Source organism: Falco biarmicus, chromosome 11, assembly GCF_023638135.1.
Source record: "Falco biarmicus isolate bFalBia1 chromosome 11, bFalBia1.pri, whole genome shotgun sequence".
NCBI lineage: Eukaryota > Metazoa > Chordata > Aves > Falconiformes > Falconidae > Falco > Falco biarmicus.
Genome location: NC_079298.1, coordinates 4,387,104 through 4,414,025, shown reverse-complemented (window position 1 = coordinate 4,414,025; position 26,922 = coordinate 4,387,104). Strand labels below are relative to the sequence as shown.

Sequence of the window (26,922 nt, the reverse complement as noted above, 5' to 3'; positions counted from 1 at the left end):
TTAGCTTACATCATTACAGGTGGCTTTGAACCAATTATCTGTTATCTTCTGAAAAGAATTGTTGCTTCTACTGGAGTTTGTATCCCATTAGTACCTAGAATCTTTTTCTTAAATGAGCAATCAACCATCAGATTATGACTAGCCTTTGAAAGTGTAGTGGGTTTGCATGGCAAGGTTTTGGTAGTGGGAGGGCTACAGGGGTGGCTTCTGTGAGGAGATGCCAGAAGCTTCCCCCATGTTGGATGGAGCCAATGCCAGCCGGCTCCGAGATGGACCCGCTGCTGGTCAAGGCTGAGCTGGTCAGCGGCGGTGGTACCGCCTCTAGGGTAGCGTATTAAGAAGGGGTGCGGGGGTGTGGAAATCTGCGCCAGTGGAAGAGGAGTGAGACTGCACGAGAGGAACAGCTCTGCAGACACCAAGGTCCGTGCAGAAGAAGAGGGAGGAGGTACTCGAGGCAGAGATTCCCTTGCAGCCTGCGGTGAAGACCCTGGTGAGGCAGGCTGTGCCCTCAGCCCATGGAGGTTAGTGGTGGAGCAGATCCCCACCTGCTGCCTGCGCAGGACCCCCGGAGGAGGCTGTGACCTGTGGGAAGCCCGTGCTGAAGCAGCTGTGCTGGCAGGACTTGTGACCCTGTGGGGCACCCGCGCTGGAGCAGTGTCTGAAGAACTGCAGTCCGTGGGAAGGACTCAGCGTCCATGGAGAACTGTCTTCCATGGGAGGGACCCCACGCTGGTGCAGGGGAAGAGTGTGAGGAAGAAGGAGCGGCAGAAATAACATGTGATGAACTGACTGCAGCTCCCGTTCCCCTGCACTGCTCGGGGAAGGAGGTAGAAAAGTCAGGAATTAAGTTAAGCCCAGAAAGAAGGGATGGGTGGGGAGAAGGTATTTTTTTCTGATTTGAATGGTAATAAATTAAACTGATTTCCCCAAATTGAGTCTGTTTTACCCGTGATGGTAATTGCTGAGTGATCTCCCTGTCCTTATTTCAACCCACGAGCCTTTCATTATATTTTCTCTCCCGTCTGGTTGAGGAGGGGAGTGATAAGAGCGGCTTTGGTGGGCACCTGGCATTCAGCCAGGGTCAAACCACCACAGAAACAAAAAGCTCCCAGAAAATTGCTAGGAGCCATTTCCAGAGAATGTGTCATTCGTGAAATGAAGCTGTCTTTCTTTGCAAGACACTTGAAAAATTTTCCTTACCAGTTTAGGTTTTTTATTTGTAGTTTACTTTCCTGTTAAAAATCTTTTTTTTCAAGTAGAGATTAGTCTAGCCACCACTGTGACCTTTCCACCTGCACGGAATGCCAGTGCATCTTCCCTAACTGTGGTGACCATGCTTTTCCCTAGTGTTCACTCCTTTCTCTTGTCAAAGCTGCTAATGGGATCAATGTTAAAGTTACTTTCTTGCTGGTTTTTGTAAGGTTATCTCTCGTTGAAGACTGGGCCACAAGCAAGGTCTGGATACTTTCGTGATTCTAGGTTTTTTAATAACCTGAATTTTATTTTATTTTGCTGCACTAGTACCTTAATCCTGCAAAGGTTGTAGGAAAAATAGGAGATAATTCAGAGGATACATCATTTGACCATAATTTCAGTTTACTGTGGCTTTCCTGGCCTGAAGGGTCATGCAGAAGCTCTGAAAAAACAGTAGAGATCTGGGAATAGTGAAATTCAGCGATCTTTACATGAACGATTTTGCTTTAGAAAGTATTTCTTTGAAGTATTAGGGAAGTCTTTGCAAAGGTTCCTTTCAGGAGCTGTTTGACTTCAGAATGTCAGAATGGCTTCAGAATGGCTGTCATCTTCCCTGCAGAGGTAGCAGACCTTGTTGCTGGCTTCTGCCAGCCATGTTAGCTGAGACTTTTATATTTAGTGGTCCAGACGCCTGGTAGTGTTTTTAGCACCATTTTCGGTGGTGTGCCTTTTGGTTTTATGTGACTGATCCTAGCTGTATTGCAAGAAAACAGATGTAATTAGTTTCTGAAATAGTTTTGCATGCCTGCTGGCTGCCATCAGCAAAACTGTGCTGGATGGATCATTCAGGGACTGTGTCGGGCAGTGCTGCTCCCTTGCAATTTAAGTGGTTTCAGGAGGAGTACAGGGAAGGTGGAGTTTCTGGAGTTTTGTAAATGGGTCCTAGAAACCAGAGCACAGGTTATGCCAGAGATGTGAAAACAATACCAGGTATGGTATCCTAGTCATTTTGATCACAGCATTCGTGTTCTTTTCCTTGTCCTTACGTGTGTTACGGATTAATGTTGATGCTCTAACGATCTTCCAAGGTTTTGTAATCGCTAGTTTATAAGAGAGAATAAAGTTCTATGTTGTTGTTTTAGCTTGCTTGTCTTTTTCTTGTGGTTAATTCAGTGTATGAAAATGATGACCAGCTGCTGTGGAATCCTGACTTCTTACCAGAAGATAAAGTGATCGAGTTCCTAAATGAAGCATCAAGGCGTACGGGTGATGAGAAAGGCCTAGATGCAATTCCTGAAGGATCACATATTAAAGACAATGAGCAGGTATATCAGAATAATTAGGATTTGTAGTTTAATACTGTAGAATGTATTATCCGTTTATTTTATTTCATAGAATTAAAACTGTATTTGAAACAGCTTTATGGTTCCTTGTGGAATAGAAATATGATGGGTTTTTTACCTCTCAACAAATAGTAACTGTTACTTTTTGTAACTAAGTTAACAAAACTGTTAACTTAGGCTTAATGTTGCTTTATGCATCAGCACATTATTTTATATAAAAATAGTGTGTGAGTTCTGTTCTTTCAGTTACAAGTTCTTTTAAAGATGTATGAATGCGTATTTATATTATTCTTCATACAAAAAAAACCCCATCAATTTTACAAATTTATGCAGTGGATGAAAATGTTAAAAGACTTTGCCTCGATATATTCTTGGTTATGTAATTAGGGGGTTGTAAATTTAAACAGAGAAATATGTCTTTGTGCTGTTTTAAATTATATTACATTCATTCAAAGAGTTTTAATTTCAATCTTTTCTTAAACAGGTATTAGTGATTTACTAAGTATGCTTCTGTTGTACAGCATAAACTGAGTGGTATCTAGAATGTTAAGTGTGTGTCTTTTCATCTTTCCAGGCATTGTATGAACTGGTTAAGTGCAATTTTGATACTGAAGAATCATTACGAAGGCTCAGATTTAATGTAAAAGCAGCCAGAGGTGAGCATACACTGAAAGTTAAGTTTATATTGTTGAGCTCTCCTTTTATTTGTTACAGAGGTATTGGGCTTTGTTGTCAGCAGACAGAAATTCTGTGAAGGGCTTGACTGCATGTAAGCCGTACATACCAGTGCCCATTTAAATGCAATCTTCAGTGAATCTCTTGTTTTCTAAGAGAATGAAATTAGCAGATGTAGTATGAACAGGTACATGCTCAAAGGGGTGTGCGAATTAAATTCCTGTCAATAAAGCTTGATATTTATGTCTGTGACTTTAATGACAAGTTAAAACTGAAACATACTCCTTAGCAACTGGTGTTGTGCATTTCTTGGGCATTTTGTTCTTTGTTCTTCTAGACCTTTTCAGTCATCAGAGTTAATGGAACAAACATGAAGTATAAAATGAAATAATTCACTATTTTAAATAAAGGAGAATGAGCATACAGACCTTTTATTTAACAAAGTATAACACTAAAAAGACCCTGGTCTTAAAGATGCTTTTGGAGCCTTAAGCATTTCCTGGTTTGATATTGATCGTTATACTCAAAGGAATGAGAAACTAAGAGACATCACAAGTTACTTTCCTCGCACATTGATCTGTTGGTTCTGCTTTCAAACCTGTGGCTTCTCCGGAGTTTGCTGTGCAAATCAGAAGACAAGAATGATCAAATAGAGGAGATTAGTTTGTTCTCCCACTATTTTAAATCTTATTTATTCGTGACCTTAAGAATCAATAAGACCAAATTGTATTAAGTTCTTAGAAGTGTGGCTGAAAAGTTATTAGGGGTTTATTCTGGCTTCAGTGGGGCCAAGATTCCCAATCCAACGGTGCGAGGTGAGCAGCACAGTTTCTTATTCTACCTGACTGGAATTAACAGCCTGTCATTGCTGGCTCTTGACAGCAGTAAAGAACATCTCATACCTCATTCCTTTTCCCGTGCTGCTTCCAAATGCCAGCAACCAGTTTGAGTCCGTGGCATGAACTCCTTCATGCTGTGGCCTGGCTTGAAGGATACCTGCCTCTGATGGGTCTCGGGGCAGACCAGTGAGACCAGGTTTCTAAGACCTTCTTCCTTTTCCTGCTGCCTGGTTATTTTCCCCATGGGCCAGGGCTGGAGCTACAGACCAGTTAGAACAGTCCCTACTGACTGGCTGCTTAAGGCAGCCAAATTTCCCACCTACTCACTAGAAGGGAGAATTTTCATTTTTGTGCTAATAAGTGAAATTTCTGGAGGTGGTTCTCATTTAGTCAGCAGATGGTGTAAGAAACCTGAATACCATCTATGTTTTCTGTCACTTAAGTTTTATTGGCAGCATGCTTTTTTTGTTAAGTATTCTCTTCATTGCATTTTCTTGCCGTAGAAGAATTATCTGTTTGGACAGAAGAAGAATGTAGGAACTTTGAACAAGGGCTGAAAGTCTATGGCAAGGATTTTCATGTGATTCAGGCAAATAAGGTAAACACTGATTTTAAGTGTAGTTCTCGCTTTTTTTTTTAAGCCGTGTAATTGTAAATAAATTCTTAGCCTCAGTTTCCTTCACAAATTACTATATTTACTTCTAATTTTTACTACATGTATGTCCAAATTGATTTCTCAGAGTCCAGAACCCTCTGTAACTGTGGCTATGAACCCCAAGTTCAGAAAAGTGCAAAAATCCTGCTGTGCATGCACATAGGAACGTCAGCATCCCTAGAGTCTCACATAGACTAGTGAAACAGACTTCAGTATTTCTCCTGAAGCTGTTGCTTGCAGCACCTCATGGTATCTCCAGTATTCTTAGAAACGCTATTAAACTTCGCATTTCTGTTTCTGAAATTACAGTTTCTGGGCCTCTGAAATTTTGAGTCAATAGTTTCCACTATCTCCTATGTTGTATAAAGAAACATTGACTTTGAATTTCACAGCTTTTGGTGTAAATGGTAGCTTTTTGCCAAAAATGTATTTAAATTGATGAAAATTTACGTGGCACATATTTCCTAGGTACGAACAAGATCAGTCGGTGAGTGTGTAGCATTTTATTACATGTGGAAGAAATCAGAGCGTTACGATTTCTTTGCGCAGCAGACCCGATTTGGAAAGAAGAAATATAATCTTCATCCTGGTGTAACGTAAGATGTGCATTATTTTTATGTGCTTTTACTTGTTGGATGTAAATTTTTATTTTATAATGCTCTAATCTGAAATGGTATGACAACAGAGGGATTCTGTAGTCCCAGTTTGCAGCAGGAAAACAGTCAAGGTGTAAGAAGAGCTTACTAGCGCGTATGTTATTTCTAAAATATATTTATTTGGAATAAGGTAAACAATTTGCATTGAACACCTATTTAATTTAGATTGCTTAAATGTTTCATAAATGTAACATCTCTGCATATGTGTGGATTTTTTTAAAATGTTTGTTTTATTTTAAATACGTGTTTTATACAAAGGCATTGGTCATACTTTTCAGGTAGGATTTGTGTTACATGGCTGTGGTACACTCTTGAAACATATAGTTTGGCAAGAATTCTGGCCCACACAGAACCCTGTTCTGGGGCTTTTTTGGGTGTGCGTAGCTCCTTTCCCCATTCACATCTCTGCTAGGCAAAGAGGGAAACGTCAGTGTGTAACTGTATTCTCCTCCCTCAAATCTGAGCAAGTGAGCCAACATATTCTATGATTTTACTGTCCCATTCTTTTCGCTGACTTTTTCCAAGCCTTTTCACTATTATTTTTATTTCTCATTTGTTCCTGGCTGTCTGTTGATGCTTCTTTTTAATATTACTGTTTCTTTAAACATTTTGGAACTGAGTGTTGTTGGACCACTGAAGTGAACTTGCAGTATGACATTAAGAGTTGCCATCTGTGGCTTTGCAAAGTAGACTGTTACACAGAAGCACCCATAGCTGCTGGATTTTCTTAACTCTAGTTGTCAGGGACTGAACTGAGTTGTCTCCCCCCTCTTTTTCCGTCTGGTTTTGTGTTGGATTTTTTTTCCTCTCCATTTGTGCCCGAATTATTAGACATTTTTGGTTGTTTATCACTTAAAACAAATCACTTAAAAGAATCTCTGATTCTTTTGCAGTTGACTGCATATGGTGATCAGGAGAAGAATCATTAAGGATTGTACTTGTCTATTCTTGAATGTTGTTGCAGATAGAAGTGGGAATTTAGGGTGCAGTATCAGTTCCAGAATAATTATGTGTGAGAGTGCACTGTTTCTGGAGTTAATCCAGATTAGAACCCTACATGCAAGGACTTTACCAACCAGCTTTGTTTGTTTAAATCTTTCATAAGAGATTTACTGTTAGTTACCTAAATTGTAGGACTGTAGTAGATTTCAGATACGGAGATGTCTTTAACTCCGAAGTTTTTAATTTGCTTTTAACTTCACCTCTTTTGAGGTTGTAGATGCACAAAACTTATTTACTTTAATGGTATGTTGTTGCTGCCACAGCAAATTGCAAGAGCTTAGTACGAACCTGCCTGGGACCATCACCTTGAAAACACAGCCCACAACATCACAGTGTATTGAAGTTTCTGCTTGTACGTGATTTTATGGGACTTAGCATAAGCATAGGCTGAATTTATATAAGTTGGCTGCAGTGATTGGTCAACAAATACGTAGTTGCTGTGGCCAAACCATATGTGGGCCATCTAACACAGGAGATCTTAAAGTTGTTAACTTTGCAAGATAAGTCTGTGCATTGCAAAAGGTATAAATGTGAATCGGTCACACTTGCAGTATATGCAGTGAATATTTTTGTTTGAGTGTCACCAATACTTTCCACAGCAAGGGCAATGCTGAATGTGCTGTTTCTGTTGTGTAGAGATTATATGGACCGTCTCCTGGATGAAAGTGAAAGTGCTGCTTCCAGCAGAGCTCCGTCCCCTCCTCCTACAACTTCCAACAGCAGCACCAGCCAGTCTGAAAGGGAGGACAGCACAACCAGCAACAGTAATCAGAATGGTAAGTGTCCCTGTCCCTCCTAAACAGTTGCCAGATCATCACAGATGACAAGCCAAATGAGAGCAAGGCTATTATAGTTTCAAATATTGTCCAAGGTGGTAGCCGCTTTAAGTTAAACATGTTTTTTTTAAAAAGCTACGTGTTTGCATTTAGCCAGTGGTCATGTTTGGAAGATAAATCTCCACTAGAATCTTCCTTCTAAATGCAATTGATCTGTTCTTGTCTTCCCCATGCTAGCGCAGATGTGTAATGCTAACTTTGCGAGGAGCCCCGCGCAGGACATTTAAAACAACTGAGATGGGAACTGGCTGTTGCATAGCACACCCGCACGTTTCCGTTGGTTGTCTCAGGAACACCGTTAGCTGTGCCAGACGTGGGGCATTGAAAGGCAGTTAGGAATGGGGGAAGAGCCAGGGCACAGTCAGTCACTCGTGAAGAAAACAAGCCTCAAGGGACAGCTGTTCCAAAGGAGCTGAAGTGAAAGCAGTAGCAGGGGGAGGGAGGAACTTTGGGGCTGAAGCAGATTCTGTAGCTTCCGCTCGGTGTTCACAATCTGCCCAGGCGAGGACAGTCCACCTTGTGGTGGACTTGTACAGTTAGGGGATTCCAGGACATTTTCTTGGCTGCCGTTGCTTGTAAGGGTTTCCATAAGCTCCATTGTGGTAAGTCGTGTCATTTGTATGCAAATAAATCACATGTTCATCACACAGTGAGGGTATGGAGAGCAATGTTGGCTTTTTAGGTCAATGGGACTAGTCTGACTTCTGCTTTATTGACCTATCACAGATTGTTCTGTTACTGCTTACACTTCTCTTTCTTGTGGCACGTCTCTGTAACGCAGGGGTGTCTGCTAACGGGCCAGGTGAGATACCAAATAAAGATGAAGCAAAAATTGAAGGATTGCATGTAAATGGACCTACCAATGGCAAGAAAACACCTCACACGGATCTGGATACAAATGGGTATGAAACTGAAAGCCTTGCCATTGACCCAAAACTTGCTCATTCAGCTTCAAGAAACGAAAACGATTTTGAAGAGAAAAATGAAAGACCTCTAAAAAGAAGAAGAATTAACAGCAATGGCAAAGAGAGTCCAGGTTCTTCAGAGTTCTTCCAAGAAGCAAACTCACATGGGAAGCTTGAAGAACTAGAAACTTTGGATGACTGAATACTAGGAGCTGATTTTATTCCTTGGAGTAGATTTTGGTGTCTGAAATTTTCAGGGTTGATGGGTTACCTTACAAAATCCAGTTCCGTAAAACAATCTGCTGAGATTTTTTTCTAATACCTTTTATTTGGCTCTTGAGATCTGATTATTTGGGGTTTTTTCAGTGCTGAAAAGCAGTAGGAAAATAGTGTCTCAGAGCTGGCAACGACAGTTCTGGGAACTCTTTAAGGCTCTTAAAAATATTTGAGAAACAAATCAGTGAGTTTCTGCAAAAATACTCCCAGCCTAATACATTAGAGAAATGTCAGTATGTAATAAACCATTTAAGCATTGTACAAGTGAACAAAGCATCCTATTTGAAGCAGGGGGCTGGTTCAAATGTTGCAGGAAGTTAAAATGAAATACCGAATGCCAAGACACGCATCAGAGTAGGCACAGAGACTTCTGCTTACGCTAGGGAAAGTGTTATCCCATTGTTAAGGAACCCTTATGAATCCTGAAAGTTATGAGCACAACTATTTTTATATATAGAAGTTTTAAAAGGTAAATAAATAAACCAGGTCAGGTTTGTATATGTAAAATTGTTGACATCAATGATGTCTTTCCATATTCTTTATCTGGGCTAAAGAAATACATTCTGTATTTTTCCAGATTTCTTTGTAGCCTTTGAAAGATTTTTACAGTACTTATGTCTTGATTGAACTGTCCTTTCTTAAAACAAAAGCTTGTATAATTTTCTTAACTTGTACAGTTGGTAAACTTTTATGAGAGAATTGATATCCTGAGTCTAATGTCAGCTTCGTTTTATTTTGCTGAAGTCTTTTCTAAAAAAAAAAAGCAACAAAAAAACCCCAAACCAAACCAATTGACTTAAAAAAATGCTTATTAGTCACCAACATGTTATTTTCTTCTCAGACAACAGTCAATTAACATCAAGAATGGTTAGAAGTCATTTGATTTTGAAAAGGTAATGTTTTTTACTTCTGTTTTATGGCGAATAGTGATGCTAAGAATTTGTTAAGCATGATGCTTGCATTGCACAAATTTTCTTGCTTTCGTTATAATTTTTGTCATTTTATTTTGAGCTCAGATAAATTTCACATCAGCCAAATGCTTAAGTTTACTAAACCTTGTTGGCCAAGATCAGGTGTTAGATTATCCATCAATTTATTTTCAGTCTATAGCTGTCATCTTCTGCATTTCACTGAACACAGGAAGGGGAGGACATGGGTCAAGTGGTTCTGGCTGTGCAGCTGGTAACCTGGTGCCTGATCTTGAATTTCTGAAAACAAGCGGACCTTATATGGGTGGGTATTTCAATGGGAGCAGAAACATCACATACACATACTTAGTACAGCATATACACATCCATACATGCAGTATAGAAAGATTCATGTGTAAAAAGTGAGAGTAGCTATGGATGCCTATTTTAAGATTAAAGTGCAAGAAATGAAAATCATGTGTGGTGGGAGTGATGCTCACTGTCCCCCTAGTGTAATGTGAAAGTTGTTGAAGTAGGGTTTACATCCATGAAATAGAAAGGTTTTTAATACCCGTGGTTTTGTTTTACTTTTTAAGCCACAGCTATACATCTAGTATATTAAAAATAGAAGAAATTGTTCATTTGTATAATTTTTAATCTCGCGTCCTCCTGTGGCTTACAGATGTGCTGTTCATTTTCAATTGGTTATTTTTATTTGAGGTTCATGAGTCTTTATGATCCCAGTTTTAAATGTACAGTCCTAAACTAATGGATCGACCTAAAAAAACCTGACTGCTAAGGGTTTTGTTTGTTTTGTTTTCTTCTTCAACTATGTGTACTTGGACTTTATGGTCATTAATGAGCCAAGTCCTCTGGATCGGGCCTGGCTCCATCACGGTGATGAGTTACTGGAGTGTAGTAACCCGCTGTTCCCAGAATGTTGTGAGTGATCCCTTCTAACTGCCGAAGTAGACATCTGCCTAGAACCAGACAGCAATTTACATGGAGAGGCACATCGGTAAGGTTTGTTACCTGTGGCCTGCGTTAATCAGTTAATTAAAAGGGATTGCTTTAGTGAAAGGTTGCTGTTAACTTTACAGTCTGGTTTGTTAACAGAAAGCCGCAGTATCACCGCCTCACATCAAAGAATCAAAGATGATCTCAAGAGTTTCAGACTGAGGGCAGTGCAGTGCTGCTGAGGGTCTTTGCAGCTAGAGTCCTATTTCCAGTTTGGGGTTTATGCATTTTGTGTTTGCAAGTTGGGAGATACTTCCAAAAATTTACAAGTAAATTGTCTCAGGCTTGTGTGTGAAATACAGCACTGTGTATATTTTCAGAACTGTTGCTTTGGTTTTTATCTTACCTTTTTTTGGTGATACCTAGGAGAGACCTGACATTCCATAATCAACAAATACGTAATGCTCAGCTAGACTTTAAGAATATTTAATTATAATTTACATTTTGTTTATGCTGGTGTTTTATACAATACTTTTGTTCATGTTCTTCAAAATGCAGCCACTATAACTTGATAAGTCATTGCACTACTAAAGCTATTTAAAATTCTAGAAATATAGTAACTTTGATTTCATTTTAAAAGCCTTTGGTACAGTTTGGAGCCCTGAAGGGTTTGAACATGTTTCCAGACTGCACTGAGAAGAACCCAAGTTGCATGGGACGCTTGGGTCTGTTTTTCAAGCACTATCACAACAGGTTCTGCTGTAGCACGTGTCCTGGATTCATGAAATGCGTTAAGACTGCAGCCTGACAGAGAATCCAGTTCAACAGAATAAATCCTTGTTGGGCTTTCTAAAGGACTAAATGTGATATAACACGTTCAGTGTGGTAACAACCACACACACACACACACTCTTTAAAAATTAGTTTTATACATTTTTCCACACACAGTAATTTTGCACTGTTAGTAATTCCCTTCTCTTATCCTGCTCCCTGTCTGCAATTCTGAAAAAAGCTATTATTAAAGTATTTTTTAAACATACTGTCTGCATAAAAAATTCCTGAGTTGTTTTCTTTTTCCCAAATCAGCAGCTAGATTATTTCTGCTTAGAGAGGATATGAAGACCCCATCCCTCCGCAGCCACGGGGTAGTTACTCTTGTTCCTGCTGCTGTAAGAACTGCAGAAACAAAAATACCCTTTTCTGATTAAACTTGGAACCGTTTCCTTCATTCCTTCCGTAAAGACTCTCCCAGGGCAGCAGCGCAGAGGGGCTGGGCAGGACTTGGAGTGGCAGCCTGGGGAGGGGTGGGGGGTGCTGCATACTTCAACGTAAAGGCAGCGTTTTGCAAAGGAGGCTGGAGAGGAGAGCCCGGAGGGCGGCCAGCGCTGGGGCAGGCAGCTGAGCGTTACAACTCGACAGTTACTCTAGGCCAAGGGCCTGGTTTTAGCACAGGACAAGGTGCTTTTAGTCAGTTCTTTTTTGTGGTGGTTTTTTTTCCCCATTACAATCTTTTCCCTTCCTCAAAGACTATATAAAGCTGAAAACCTGGGAGCCCCCCCTCACCCCCCCCAGCTTCCTTCACACCTACCAGAGGAGATGCAGAAGGGATGGTGCTGGAGGAGCCTGGCTGCACCCCTGTTTTATTTGGCCTCAGCAGCTTCATCATCATCTCCAGCCTCTTCTTGCGGCTCCAGGGAAGCGAGGGCCAGCGCTTGGCAGCAGGTGAGAGCAGGCAGGGGAGGAGGGAAGGTCATTGGTTTATTTGAAGCCAGTGCAAAAATACATAGGCACATAAAATCCTTTTTGCTATCAATACTGACTGACATATAAAGCCTGCCATACATTCAAATAAAAAGGTCACCTCTTTAATCACTAAAATGGTCATTTTGTAAATAGATTCTATATAGAAAAAATTTTAGTCAATTAATAGCATAGAAAATACTGTTGTAGGAACTCTGTTCGCTCTCCCAGTCTATACAATGCCATCCAGACCCCAGCACCAAAGTGTGCCCAGTTACAAACAAAATAAGTTTTAAAAATATTTTACCATTTGAACAACAAATCTAACCAGTAGATTCAAATATAAAAAAAAATAAACACTTTTGACAGAATCGACACCCTGACCGCAAATGTCTCAACACAGCAAAGTTACAAGCAAATGTGGCAAGAAGCGATTTGCAAATGTTTTTGTTCACGCGAGACGAACGCCCAGGCCTGGCTGAAGGACCTGTGAGGTGGGACTGGGGGAGTCAGGCGGGACTGGGGGAGTCAGGGTAGCTGGGATCCAGTGCAGGGACCAGTTACCCAGCCTGGAGCTGTGGGAGTCACTCTGGGGCTGCTGCACAGCAGGAATCATTCCCCATGCAGCCTTGTGGGGGGGAGAGCTCTGCCTGCCAATGCGAGACTTTACTGAAATTTAGGCAGCAATACAAATGATCGGGGAATTTTAATTTTTTTTTTTTCTTTCGCCAATTCTGCATGAGGCAGGGGGAGCCCCACTGCAGGGCTGCTCCTCAGCACTGCCGGGTGCCTTGGAGGTGCGGTACCCACCCCAGTCCCCCCCACACCAGCCCAGCAGCTGGCTGCCCCCAAAGGGGAGCCCCCCTGAGGGAAGACCCCGGCTCTGATACAGAGACATCGGCTCCAGCACGACTCCACGAGTGGGAGTTTGGAGCAGGTGGCAGCACAGGGGCCCGCAGCCTCGCACCGCATCCTTACCGGCACACAGGCTTTTGCAGCACCATTACAGAAACTGTCATAGGGGAACACTCACCACTAAAACCTCAACCTCCAGTGAGTACTTAAAAAAAAACAACCTCTGCTTTGCCAAACAGCAGTTACATTTTTAGCAGATATCTCCCAGAAACAATACAGTGTCTAGAGAAGCTATTTTCCTGGTTACCAAAACAAGATATATGGATAAACTCATAGTTTTACCAGTATTTTTTAACCAAAGTTACAAACAGTTCTTCTTTAAGACAGTCCAAAGACAGACCCAGAAAGAAGTGCTGTGTAAGACAACCTTTAAAAAAGATCAGTTAACACTGCCTGACGTATTAGAAGTCCCGTTCTTTTAACGAGTCACAAAACAAAACTACAAAAAAAAAAAAAAAAAGGATGAACTGCGAGACAGGGCTTGGCCAAAGCTGAAGTGCTGGTGCTGCAGCGTGGGTACAAGGTGCGCTCACAGCCACCCAGAACGGCCCAGCTCTGGCCCCTGCAGCTCTTCCCGGTGCGTGCACCGTGCTGGGGTAAATCACTTTGCAGATATTTTCTAGACAGGGAGGAGGCTCGGCGTGCCAGGTGGGACATCGGGTCTCTGGCACACCCTGCAGCTGCTTCCCCCTGGAAGTGCCCTGCAGCGGGACCAGCCCCGGCACGGGCAGCAGCTTTCCCCATGCCCAAGACTCCCGGCCCCAGTGCGGCAGAGCCTACACGTGCCAGGTAAAACCTTCATGGTGGGAACAGCCCCGAGCCTTGTAAAAGCAACCTAGGGTAGGAAAGAGCTGGGCGGATGGTTGCAGGGCCCTTAGGAAAAATTAAGGAGGGGAAACCCAGCTTTGAAAGTGGGTTAACAGAACAAAACAATAAAAACCAACCAATAACACAAGTTCAGAGAGCACATTCAGCAAAGAGGTTTTGGCCCAAACCAGGAGCATCCTGCAGCAGCAGCTTTGCTGGGGAACTGCCAGTGCTCTCGGGCCCTCTCCCCTGGGGAGAGCGGGAGGTTCTCCAGCCTCTCGGGGCCAGGTCCCTGCCGGGTACCACCGTCTCACCTTCCCAGAGCAGCGGCAGCATGTGCTACCGGGCCGGAGGAGGGATGGAGCAGAGCCAGCCCCAGCACCTGTCCCCAGCTGGTGGCTGCAGCGAGACAAGACGCAGCCGGGGATGCTTGGGGTATGGCCCTCGGAGCCGACACAGTCCTCCGCCACTCAAACGTGTAGGCTGCTTGAGCTGGTCTCTACTGCCAAATCTCAGCGTGATTAGAAACTCATTAATTCCTCGTGATCAGACTTAATTTGATGTATTCTTCACCGTGCGGTCAGTTATCTTCCAAATAAGTTGTAAAGGCAGCAATCGAGATTGTGCAAATTAAGAGCATCACCGTTACTCCATGGTAGAGGCCCCTGATTCCTTCCCTGGCATTCTGCCCGATAGATGATATTTGCTTCCAAATAACGCCTCTCCCGGTCACACAGAGCTTTTTCCTTTAATATCCATCTTGATGCCAGCTTCAGACTCCTTGCTCATTTGCTCCTCTGTGAAAGTGATGTAGGAATACACCAGGCTTCCAGCAATACTGCAAAACAGGGTCGGGTACGAGAATGAGACACCCTGGCTCAAGCCAGGGAAGCGACAGCGAGCTTGCGGCATGCTGTGGCACGCTCCCTCCCGCGCTGCACCCCAACCTGCCGCCAGCAGCCCCTGCAGATGCTGCCCTTTGCACCAGCACAACTATTTGCTGTATAGACCCACCCTGGGCACCCACAAACATTGGCTGCCAAAGAAAAGATGAAACCTTATGATTGTTTGACCAAAAAAAATAATTCTACCAAAAAAACAGGTATGCCAATATTCAAGGATCTGCTGGAAGCGTCACTTTGCAAGAAAATTCTCCAAGAGCAGATGTTTTGTTTAATTCCTACCCAAACGCTTGCTAGTGCTGGACCCGCTCCATCACTGAAGGGATCCTGCTGAAGGACAGGGCAAGGACAGGGAGACTTCTCACAGCACAGAAATACACCCCAGAGCAGACAGAAGGCTCTTCCTAAAGCTGCGCTTTAATAAATGTGAAATAACAAAAAGAACCCCACCAAAACAAAACAAACCCAGACTTCTCTTGCTACCTTAATTATATGGTTCGGACACACAACTCTAAGAACAACTTAAGTTTGCTGCTAAAATACACTTGTGCATCCTCCTGGCTTTAAAACAACCCGAGCTTGTCGGGAAGCTCCGCACCGGCTCCCGCTGCAGCACAAATGCCAGCTGCAGGGTTTTTTTGAAAAAGCACTGAGCCAGCCAAACCATTCTGGTTTCACAGCAATTTTCACTTACAAATTATAAAATAAAAACTGCGACCCCTCAACGTTCTTACCTGATATTTAGACCAATGAAGTTTGTCCATGTAAAAATATAGTCTCCTCCAAAAAACATCCCAATATAGGTTATTAAAATATTCTGCAAAGGAACAAGAATTGAGGAACAGGAGCACAAGTTTCTATATAGCCTGAGACAAGCGTATGCTCCATGCATTAAAGCAACATGGAAACGGGACCCCCCAGATGCAGGGTGAAACCAGCAAGCGCTGGCAATACTGGACTGCAAACAGGCGGGCTCAGAGCTGCTGGGAAACGCTCCCAGCAGGGGCTCTGCTCACTGCTGGCTGCAGAGCTCTCCCTCGACTGCAGACCAGCCTTGGCCACCCACCACAGGGCGCTAAAACCCCGATAACACCCAGGAGCACCCATCTGTCTTTGCAGCGGGCTGGCTGGGCAAAGGTGACCCGGAGGACTGGGGCTGTTCCTGGGCCTCTGGCACACCATTAGCTCCAAGGAAGCGAAATGCGCTAACCGCAAGCAGCGCCATGCACACACGGAGCATCTCCCTGCTGCAGAAATAAATAAATAATAAAACCCATCCCACTGGACCGTCCTCCCCTCCCCGTGCAGCACACAGCAAAAGCCCCAGGGCCTCCGTCCTGCCCTCCCCGCGCTGCTGCCGAGCGGCCGCCCAGAGCCGCAGAGCCAGGGCCACCCCAGGCGCCCAGGGAGCCCCTCCAACAGCTACAGCAGCTGCTCAGCACCAGCCCCAGCCCCGCAGCAGAGAAAGCCACTTACCTTAATGCAGCCAACTATTGTAGTTGTAAGAGCAGAATTATACTGAGTGCAAAGAACCGTGGAGTACATCAAAATAAACCTGCAGGAGGAAGAGTGGAGATCTGGCTCCAGGACACACTCCGGGCACTGCCACTCATCTCACCACCTCTTCCCCTCTTTTCTAGTGCAGTGTTGGTACTTTTTTGGTTAAACCTGCACTGAAGCAGGGTAGGAAATAATTTCCACCTGCCAGAGCTCTCAGAAATGGCATCCCTATCAGGACTGAAAGTATATTATTATTTTTTAACCCAGAATGGCTCAGGCCACCAAGATGCACTACTTCTGGAACAGAGATGCTTCCCCTACACCCAAGCGCCGGCCATGCCCAGGCAGCACCCGCCGCAGCAGCACGCATCCTTACCCCATTACACACGACAGCGTAAACTGCACGACAAAGAACGTGTCTGCCCAGCCCTGGTACTCCATCGCCTGCAAGAAACGCACCCCGACACTTAAGAGGAAGTGCAGTAATTCACAGCAAGACAAGACACAAACCCACAAACCCCCGACACCGGCTTTCACAAAAACACAGCACAGCCCGGTGTGACGCCCTGCGCTGTGGGCTGGTCCGCATCAGCATCACCGCCAGCCCGAAGCAGCGCCCAACACAGCCCTCCTGGAAAAAGCAACAGTCCCACAGTTGGAAGGCACCAGGAAAGGCATTTTCCAGCTGGAATTGCCCTCCCGGTAACTCCTCCATTGCCAACTGCAACACTCAGACAGCATATCCCAGGGGAATTTAACCTCTGGAGATGGTGCCCAGAAAATGGCTAAAGGAAGTCTGCATTTCATAGGAGGGCTTTTTTGGTGGGTTGGGTTTTGTTGTTTGTTTGGGGGTTTTTTTTGGGGAGGTGGTTGTGGGACACCCAGGAGGGTCCCTCTGGACACCAGAAGACACTTTTTTTTCCCTGTGAGGGTGACCAAGTAACACCAGGGAGGTGGTGGAGCCTCCATCCTTGGACATACCCAGAACCCATCTAGACATGGTCCTGGGCAACCAGCACTGGGTGGCCCTGCCTGAGCAGGGGGTTGGACCAAATGGACTCCAGGAGGTCCCTGCCAACCTCAACCAGCCAGTGATGCAGCAAGGAGGTGAGGCTGCCCCCCCCCCCCCCCCCCCCCCCCGCCTCCCCTCCAGCAGGGCAGGGGCCGGCACAGGGGAGAGAAGGGCTGCCAAGCGCACAAGGATGCTGCCAGGCCCTTGGGACAGTTCCAACAGGGACACGAAATGCCAGCCTGGGGCAGGGGGGACCTTCCCGCAGGCGGCCCACCCCCTTCGTCCCCAGGAATTACCTGCAGGGTTTGCTCACCACCACCAGCACGCCCATCTCTGCCTCTCGCAAAGTGCGGCATGACAAGATATCGTTACCTTTGATGCTTGTTAATGAACTACAAGATTTAACACATCCACATGCACGAGTGCGGCAGGAGGCTTTCCTGTGCAAACCCCCCCTCCCCAGCGTGGTCCCCCACGATGCACCCCCGCCCCGGGAGCCGTCACCACCCCAGGCACGTTCAGCTGCACGCCCTTCACAAGAGGGTTTTTCATCCGGCTGCAACTGTGAAGTTTCCTGGCAGCAGCCCCAACAGAGCGCATCTTTGTCTGCCTCTGGCTGCCAGGAGCTCAGCCAGGGAAAAAGAAGTTATTCAGGGGAGGGAAAAAAAAAAAAAAAAAAAAAAAAAAGAAAAAAGGCAATTTCTTTATGAGCTGAACAGAGGCTGCACAGTGCAGCACAGAGCAACATTTTGCTCCTGCTTATAAATGAGCACTTTATCCCCAAATATATCCCACTGAGCTGCCCTTAATGAAGGGCAGGGTCTGAGCTACCTTCACTCCATGCAATCACTTCTCGCTAATCGCAGCTCATTATCTTAGCGACTGCTTACTGGGTTCGTCATCAGGGCACTAAGCTCCTAATTAGAAAAGAACCACCAGGCTCTCCCTGCCTGGCCACGGCTCAGGGCAGGGGGACAGGGGTGTCTGCCGGGGGCCCCGGCACCCACAGCTGGCACCCACAGGGTGGGCAACACCTCCAGCCTTCCCTGCCCGCTGGGAGGGACACCCGTTCCTGCAGGCGTGACAAGCAAGCACTCCTGCTCAGGAGAGCCAACCAAGGTAGCTGCACACAAATCAGTGCAAGAATTATTATATATATATCTCTGTATTTAATAATTAAACAATGTAAAATACATAATACAACATAAATTCCACTTACATGGAACCGCCTGTAAATCGCACTGTGCCCCATTGGGGCTGCACAGGCAAACCCACCCTCAGAGCGATTCAACAGGGCAGAAAGAAGTTTAAAGAAACTCATTTATTCTAAAAATACTCAACTCCTTTGTTTTAAATAATACTTGGTTTCACTTACTGCTCTCACACTTCCCCATTCCTCAAGCATTACAAAACCGTTGAATGGAGCAACTCTGTGGACTGAAAGCCCAACGTAAGGCTTGCAGCTACTCGCTGCTTACGCGGTTGGGGGAGGCAGTGACCCCCCGCCCCAACCTCCTCCCCCGTGTTTGCAAACCGGAGATAACGAGCGATTTTATAGCTTCACATTTTGACCGTTTCCCATTTTACATCCAACGGCCAAGTTACAGAAGAGCGCATTATGGAAGTACTGCTCATTAGGCAACCTGCCCTGCCCGTAAGCTCTGCTGCCAGTTCTGCCTTCGGGGACAGGAATCGTACCTTTTGCGCATCTCCGGTGAAGTAGGCGATGGTCAAGGTGGGAAAGATCATGAACAGTGCATTGTAATAGAGCAGACCGTATTTTCCCAGCTCCTAGAAATAAGAAACATCTGTGTATTTGAGCTGGTTCCAAACAGGAACATAAAACCTTATTCATGTTGCTACTGAAGGCTGGGTCTTGTGAGCTAAACCCACGTGGGACTCTCGGAGACAGAACTTGGAGGGTGGGTTTGTAATATAAATGTACATATTTACAATGTAATATATTTTTTTAAAATATACACAATATATTATATATATATATATATGTAGATATGTATATTAAACAGACTTGGTAACGAGCTTGCAACAGGCGTTATGGTCACCATCAATCAAAATGCCGTTTCTTTGCTGTCACAAGGGACTGTGGCTGTAACCAGCACGGGGGCGCAGCTCTGGCCGGTGCTGTTCGGCACGGCTGGCACCGAGCACAGCACAGCGGTACTGCCAAACCTTCTGGGGAGGAGATTTTGGGAGCGGGACGGGGTAGCACCGGGTGAGCCTCACCCCCTCGCCCTCCCTAGTCGCTGCCAAGCCAAGTGCAACACTGCCGTGCCCAGACCGAAGCCGAAGGTCAGCCTACCTTTGAATCCAGCTTCTGTTTCACATAGGCACCGTTTGCAGCTGTTAAGGCATCATTAATAAGGATAAAAATATATCCTTCCAGATCGAATGCCAAGTCAGCACTGGGGAAGGAAAAAAAAACACCCTAAGTTACAATTTTAAGCTGTGCAGAGTACAACATTGGCAAGATTCCTTCCACCTTCTGTTTTAAGTTGTCAGAAAAAGTTAATCATGGGAAGACAGACTAGGATTTGGGTCAGTAAAACATTCTTTCCTACTAGAGAGCATGTCTGAGGGTTAAAAAAAAAAAAAAAATAATCAATAAAAATCAGCATTTACTCTCTCTCCTCTCGGGACATAGGGTGGTAGTGGGCTCGCCTCAGCTGCACTGGCCCGCGCAGGGACCCCTCAGCGACACAGCAGAGGGGACAGCACACCGGGAGCTCACCTAGCAGCTACGAATGCCCCGATGATCATAGCAAACACCGTCATCTGAACGCTCCAAGAAAACTTCTTCCTGGAAAGAGGCAGGAGGACACACCATCACCCACAGCTGCATCCCCAGCGCCGTACTGCGATCGCCTTGGGGAGCCTTTCCTCCTCCCAGCACTTACGGGGGGGCAGGGGGAGGAACACCCCAAGCAAACCAAGCCGTGCAAAAGCAGCAAGTAAAAGCAAGACATTTTTAGACAATTATCTCTGTGATTTAAAAAAAAATAAACAACAACTTAGCACTGATGAGGTGCAAGTTCATGCAGACTCTGCCGGCTGCACAGCGGGATTTGGCTGGGCACGGGGCGCTTGCACCGTGCAGGGACCAGCCTGGGGAGGGGGCTGTCAGCACGCAGCGGGGGCAGTCTGGGGGTCTCCACAGGCACCCAGGCATGCCGGGACAGACAGGCACAACACCCTCCGCTTCCAGACCTGCACCGCACAGCCAGGCTGCTGCAAGCACAGATGGAGCATCCTCTCCACCACCCACCGGGCAGCTACGCGTGGCACCTTGTCCCACGGGTAAGGGGCTGCTCAGGGCAAGGCAAGTAGCCCCACTGCCTACCCCTGCGCCCCAAGCCCAGCGCCGTGGCCACAGGGGTCTCCAGCGCACGGCAGCTCGCTCACACCCCACAGGTCCTTCCAGCACCCTCGGGCTTCTGTAACTCACGCGGGTCCCCGTCACCGAAGGGGCTGGGGAGACTCACTTGAGTAGGAATCCTTCAGCAAACATCGTGAACAGGATGGAAAACCTCCGCAGGACGGTGAACATGGGCAGGCTGCGAGGGGAGGATCAGCAGGGTGAAAAGGCGACCCCCGCCCCCCACCCCCCCCAGTCGAGCATCAGCTGGGCTGGCAACTCCCACACGGCAACGGGTGACTCCCGCGTGCCCGACCTGCCCGGGGACAGCCACGGCGCCCCCCTCCCCCCGTGGGTGAGGACCAGAGCTGAGCCCCGCGACCCCACCCGGGGACAAGCATCCGCCAACAGGCACCCGGAGCGTGGGTAGCGGAACCGGGCGGCCCCGAGCAGCTGCCTGGGGTCACCCACACCCCGCAGAGCCCGGGGACCGGCAGCAGCCCCCCGCCCCACCCCCGTACAGAAAAGCCTCCGTACTTCAGTTTCTTTGTGCTGAACAGTCCTGTGATCTGGTTCCCGAAATACAGGAGAGGTAGAGGAAACGTCTAGAAAACCAGAAGGGGGCTCAGCCGCGGCGTGCATGACCGGAGGGTGCCCGGGCGCTCCCCTGCAGCACCCCCTTGTACAGAGGCGCCCGCAGCCCCCCACGCACACACCCCCCCCCTCGGCCGCACACGCACCCGGCCCGCAGCCGCCGGCTCCTGCTGCCGGTGCGGGCGGTGCCCCCGGGGGGGGGGGGGGGGGGGCGCTTACCCGCCGGGGGACGTGCCTGTCGAGGTCGGGGAACTTGACCACCCGCAGCGCCTTTCCCGCCCAGAGCACGGCCACTGTCGCCAGCATCTGCAAGGAGCAGGGGCGGGGGGGGGGGGTCAGCCCAACGCCCCCCGCATGGGGGTCAAGGGAGGGGACGGGGGGGCCCCCACTCACCTGGCCCAGCCCCACGCACAGCGAGGAGGGGAACCTGCGGGCAGAGAGCAGACATCAATGGGGCACCGACTGGTGGGGGGGGTGTCTGGCAGCCCTGCCCCCCGCTGGGTGCGTGGGGAGGAGCCCCCGGCCCCCAAATCTGCAGAGCCCGCAGCTCTGGGGGGTCCCCGTGGGAGGAAGGGCACCCACGGGGGGGCGGCAGTGCAATGCGCCCCCGGGGGGGGAAAGGCGAGGTATGCATGGGGGTCAGCCCCCAAAGGATGGGGGGCGCCTGCTGGGGCGCAGCACCCACGGGGGGGGCAGGCACAGATGGGGGGTGCGTGCAGGGGGGCCCCCGCTGGCACACAGCACCCGAGGGGGGTGCGCACAAACACGAACGGGGGCGCACGCAGAGGGGCCCCCGCGGGCGCACGGCACCCAGGAGCGAGGGGTGGCCAGGGGTCCCGCGGCGCGGGGGGGGCGCAGGCCCTACCCGTAGGTGGTGAGGACGCTCTTGTTGACGACGACGATGAGGAAGGAGCTGAGCCCGTAGAAGGCCGCCGCCAGCAGCTTGAGGCAGAGCGTGAGGCCCGGCGCCGCCATGCCCCGCTCCGCATCGCCGGGCGCGGGGGCTCCCGCGGGGGCTCCCCCCTCGGTCCCGGCCGCCGGGCGTCTGCGCGCCGCCGACATGGCTGCGGGGGGCGGGGCCGGCGGGGGCGGGGCGGGGGCGGGGCGGGGGGCGGGGCCGGCGGGGGCGGGGCGGGGCGAGGGGGCGCGGCACGGGGCGGTCACGGCACGGGGCTTTAGCGGCGGGGGCTCGGCACGGGGGTGTAGCGGGGGGACGTTACACAGGGGGCTCGGCACGGGGGGCTCGGCACGGGGGTGTAGCGGGGGGACGTTACACAGGGGGCTTGGCACGGGGGGGCCACGACACGGGAGCCTAGTGGGGGGAATGGCACGGGGATCTAGTACGGGGGGCATTGCGTTGGGGGTGCTGCATGGGGATCGGGGGGGGCACGGCACGGGGGTGTACCGCGCAGGAGTCTGGCGTAGGGGGCATTGCGTGGGGGTCCGGCCTTGGGGGGCATGTCGCACAGGAGGGGGGGGGGTAGCAAGGCATGGCGCAGGGGGGCATTGCAGAGGAGAGGGTCACGCAGGGGTCTGGCATGGGGGGGCACGGCATTGCAGAGGGGCTCAGCATGGGGGCACTGGGTGGCAGGCAGTTGCACAGGGGTCGGGGGGGCACGGCACAGGGGGGCCATCAGGCAGCAGTCTGGCATGGGGGGCAAGGCATTGCACAGGGGGCATGGGTGACTGCACGGCGGGGGGTCATCCTGTGCAGGGGGCTGGCAGGGGGGCATTGCACAGGGGCCTGCTCCGCGGGGGCAGCACGGGGGGGCATTGCAGGGGCAAGGGACACTTGCATGCAGTGCAGTGCGATGCAACTTGCAGACATGGACTTAGTCCACACAACACTTGCCTTTTCTTGGGGGGGGATGGGGGGAAGGGGTGTCCCTCCCTCCCCACAGCTGAAGCAGGGGCGGGGGGCACAGGCTGGGGGTGCAGACACACAGGGGCCCAGCACCCTTCAGGCTGTTGCCTTTGGGTGACCCAGCGTGCAGTATTTTGGTACCAGACCTTTCCCTTTCCGCATTTTACTCTTCCCCCGCTGGGCCATATTCTGCCGAATGGAAAAATCCCCAAATAATGCAGCCTGGAGGGGAAAAAAAAACCAAATAAAGCAAATCACCACCCTATGGGTGACATCAGAAAACCTGGCGTTGTTCAGGATTCCGCTGGCAAACAAGAACCAGCACATGCGGCTAAAGCCGTCATTGCTGCCGTAGCTGCTGCCGTAGCTGCTGCCCGCTGCCCCCATGGCCCCCCAGCCCCAGCAGCACTGTGGGGCTGTGCCATGGGGCTGGGGGCTGACGGCCGGCCCCTCCGGTGACAGCCGGGGGGGCCGTGCCCTGCAGCCCCCCCACCCCGGTGTGGGGGAATGGGGACGTGGCTGGAGGGACAAAGCCAGCGTGGGTGGAGATGCTGCACTGGGGCGGGGGGGGAGATGGAGGGGGCAGGGGTCTCTCAGACTGGGTGCAGGGAGGGTGGGATGAGCCCCCACTCGGTACTGCGGGCTCACTCCCGCCAGGAGGAGGTGACTGCGGGGTGCAGCCCTTGGCCATGGCGCTGGTCACAGGGGACACGTCCCCTTCTAGGGAGTTTTCTCCCCAGTTCTCCCCCCGCCACGTCCTGGCCTGCCCAGGCACAGCCAGCCCATGCATGGAACGGGCCCGGTGGCCCCACGGGCAGAGCTACCGCTCACCCCGGCACCTGCCGCCTGCCCTGGCACGCTCGCCCTCGCCCAGAAGTTCTTCTTCCCAGCCGGCAGCCACAGCAGGAGCAGGGGCTGTTCCTGGCATGGCCCACACCAGCCTGCAGGAAGGACCCACCACCTCAAAGCCCAGGAGCAGTTTTCCCGTATCTCAGATGTCCTTTTAGCCTGGCCAGACCCCACAGTCAGCAAAGCTCTTCTCGCTGGCATCCCCGTCCTTGCCCAGTGCGACGTCCTGTCCCTCCTTATCGAGCCACAGCGCGGGCTTGGACCTGGAAATATTTACTCCTCCAAGAGCAGCAAGGAACCTAATCCTGCCTGGCCTCCGGTGCCAGTGGGATTGACGCAAGCGGCACCGCTCCCCAGGCCTGCCCTCCCCCCAGCAAAGCCCACTGCAGGGTTCAGGGAAGCCCCCATGGGTGCAGCACCCACAGCACAAATGCCACCGCGGCAGTTTTAACGTCAAACACGTGCACCCTCCGGGGGAATGGGTTGGGTCGGTGGCGGCAGGAGGTGCAAGGAGGTGCACTGTGATGGTGCTGCCAGGGTGAGAAGGGACTGTGACTGGCGCCTGCCCCAGGGCTGTGTGCCCAGGATGGCCATACCCCCACCCCCCCGTGCCCCCTGTGCCCCCTGTGCCCCCTGTGCCAAGCGCAGCTCTGGGTACGGCACCGGCGCTTTGCTGTTGGCAGCACAGCCCCTTCTGGCCCGACCTTTCCTTCCTGCTGAACTACGCCTCTGACTCACCGCAGTCATTCTACCCAGCCAGCAGCGACCCACCAAAGATAACAAATGTTAAATTAAATCTTAATCTCATTTGGCAACCAGCTGGGCTAAAGGTTGCTCCCCGGTGCCAAACTGGTGATGACTCCGGGGTGGCATGCGCATCCCAGGGTGGGGAGCGAGCCTGGTACCCCCTGGGGTGAAGGCAGAGGGAAGGTCTGCAGGATGCGGAGGCGGCGGAGGGATGCGGCAGCCCCGGGTGCTGGCGGTGGGTGGGGGGCTGGCGCGGGGGCCAGGGCAGGTCTCGGCAGCCAGCGAGGAAGTCTCTGCGAGATGCAATCGCCTGTGCAGGGGCGGCCGCGCTGCTCGGGAAAGTTAATGCCAGAGCAGAAGTGGGAGCAGGGTGCCGCGGGCCCCGTGCGCCCCTAGGTACGTTCTTGGCCGCTTGAATTCAAGGCTAGCGGGTGCCCCCCAAAACATGGGTGCTGCCATGGCAGAAGGGGTGCAAGAGCTTGATGTGACTAAGGCAGGTTGAGGGTCGGGAGAAAGCACTGGCAGGGAGGGGGTGCTGATCCCAGCCCTGGGCTGGGCACAGCCAGCATGCCACAGGGACCATCAGCCAGGTGGGCATTTGGCTGGAAAAAGGCTGGGCAGCACCCTGGGTCCCAAGGGAAATGGGCACAGAGTGCTGAAGGCACCAGCCTGGTGCTTGGAGAAGCCTGCTGTGCCATGCCATGCCGTGCCATGCCATGCTGTGCCGTGCCATGCCGTGCTGTGCCATGCCAGCTTCTGGAGGGACTCTCTCCACAGCAGCAAAACGCTGGCAAGGTATTTCCACCTCTGGCCATTAGGCTGTCAGGAGGATCTAAGCGCATCACCAAGACCTCCAAAGGGAGTAAGAGGGGCGACGGGATTGGGAAGCTGGGGCAGCGTAACCTGCCTCAGAGGAAGGCCAAAGCAGCCGGGATTTCTGAGCATGGCAAAGAGAAAGCCACGAGAAAGAGCCAGGCACGAGCGCTCGGCTGCTGCCCTCTGCCCGAGGGCTGGTGGCCCTGGTGCACGGAGCCCCAGCTCGCCACGGCCCCGGAAGAGATGAGGAGACACCAGTTTAACCAGCACCAGAACAGACTGATGGTCTGGGAAATACGGGAACCAGCAGCTCAGAGGGGCTGCGACACGCCCTGGGAAGGCCCCGAGGCTGGCTGGGTGCTGGGGAGCAGCCCCCACGCGCTGTGGCTGGAGGCACGCTGCACCGCACCCAGATGTGCTGTGCTGGCCCCAGATGTGTGCACTTACGTTGCTGCCCTGGCTCCAGGTGTGCTGCCTGGGCCCAGATGTGTTTGCCCTTGGTGCTGTCCCAGCTCCAGATGTGCACACCCCCCGTGCCACCCCAGAGCCAGGTGCCATAACCTGGCTCCAGATGTGCATGCTTGCAATGTGGCCCCAGCCCCAGCTGTGCAGCCCTGGCCCCAGCTGTGCCCCCCCAGCAGCCAGGCAATTGCCCCACAGCCCTGCAGAAGGGGCTGGGCTTCCCTTGGGGGCCTTCCTGGGCTAACTCCCCCGACATGGGGACCCCCAAGCGGCAGCACAGCCCACCCGCAAGGCGAGACCCCCCCCTCACTACCTCCCAACAGTGTCCTCCATAGGTAATACAAATGCCTGCATTAGACGATGCATTACAGACACTTGGTTAATATGCTGAAACCAAGATCCCCACCAAAACCCTCCCGACCTTGCTCAGGGTGTGCATAACCTCACATACTGGTGCATTATATATATGTATATATTTACACAATTTATATATATATTATATATTTACATATAGCATATATGTATTGCGTTTCTATATGCGTTACCTAGTCACATTACAGTTTCAGCACACAGTGAGGCTCTTCGCTGTGGTGAAGCCCCCAGACCACAACAGCCCAGCGCGGCTGGCGCTGCCAGAGGAAGGGTCTCTCCTGCCCTGAGGAGGGAAACAATGTTCCCATACGTTTCCTTCTGCAGCGACAGAGGTGAGTGAGCGGGGCTGCGGTGTTTCCTGTGGTTGCAGTGTCTAATGAGGTTAACACTGTTATTGAGGTTAACTCTTCAACCGACACGAGAAAGGAAGCCATGAGCTCTGCAGCGGCGGTGGGAGTCGGTGGGATGGAGAGCATTGGTGGGCTGGGGAGCACCGGTGGGCTGGGGAGCACTGGTGCAGCCTTGGCCCCTTTGGCCCCACACCACTCCACAGCCCGTGGCACCCTGGGGGTAGCTGGCCACTGGCACAAAGCAGAGGGGTGGCCTGTAGCACCCTGGGGTGAGCTGGCCACCAGCAGAAGCAGAGGGGTGGCCCATAGCATCCTGGGGTGAGCTGGCTACCAGCACAAGCAGAGGGGTGGTCCAATGGCACCCTGGGGTGAG

General features: G+C 50.2%; 2 protein-coding genes across 10 annotated transcripts in view; one reads left to right on the top strand and one right to left on the bottom strand.

Annotated features, from left to right (window-relative positions):
* Positions 1 to 11,285, top strand: part of MIER1 (MIER1 transcriptional regulator) — a 43,449-nt gene extending 32,164 nt beyond the window's left edge. For all 9 annotated transcript variants that reach the window (XM_056356652.1, XM_056356648.1, XM_056356649.1 and 6 more), the window contains 6 exons: positions 2,368 to 2,519; positions 3,112 to 3,193; positions 4,555 to 4,649; positions 5,175 to 5,302; positions 7,001 to 7,140; positions 7,982 to 11,285. In XM_056356652.1, coding sequence (XP_056212627.1) covers positions 2,368 to 2,519; positions 3,112 to 3,193; positions 4,555 to 4,649; positions 5,175 to 5,302; positions 7,001 to 7,140; positions 7,982 to 8,307 — 923 coding nt within the window. In that variant the 3' untranslated portion in view covers positions 8,308 to 11,285. The remainder of the gene's footprint in view (positions 1 to 2,367; positions 2,520 to 3,111; positions 3,194 to 4,554; positions 4,650 to 5,174; positions 5,303 to 7,000; positions 7,141 to 7,981) is intronic.
* Positions 11,286 to 11,985: 700 nt separating this feature from the next.
* On the bottom strand, positions 11,986 to 22,161 carry SLC35D1 (solute carrier family 35 member D1). Its single transcript, XM_056356660.1, has 12 exons — positions 21,955 to 22,161; positions 21,483 to 21,516; positions 21,309 to 21,395; positions 21,033 to 21,100; positions 20,623 to 20,694; positions 19,872 to 19,940; positions 19,443 to 19,545; positions 18,821 to 18,913; positions 16,487 to 16,554; positions 16,087 to 16,165; positions 15,345 to 15,427; positions 11,986 to 14,546 (listed from the first exon to the last, which is right to left on the bottom strand). Exons 1-12 carry the CDS (start codon positions 22,149 to 22,151, stop codon positions 14,438 to 14,440), a joined length of 1,062 nt encoding a protein of 353 aa, XP_056212635.1. The 5' UTR covers positions 22,152 to 22,161; the 3' UTR covers positions 11,986 to 14,437.
* Between the last annotated feature and the right edge of the window lie 4,761 nt (positions 22,162 to 26,922).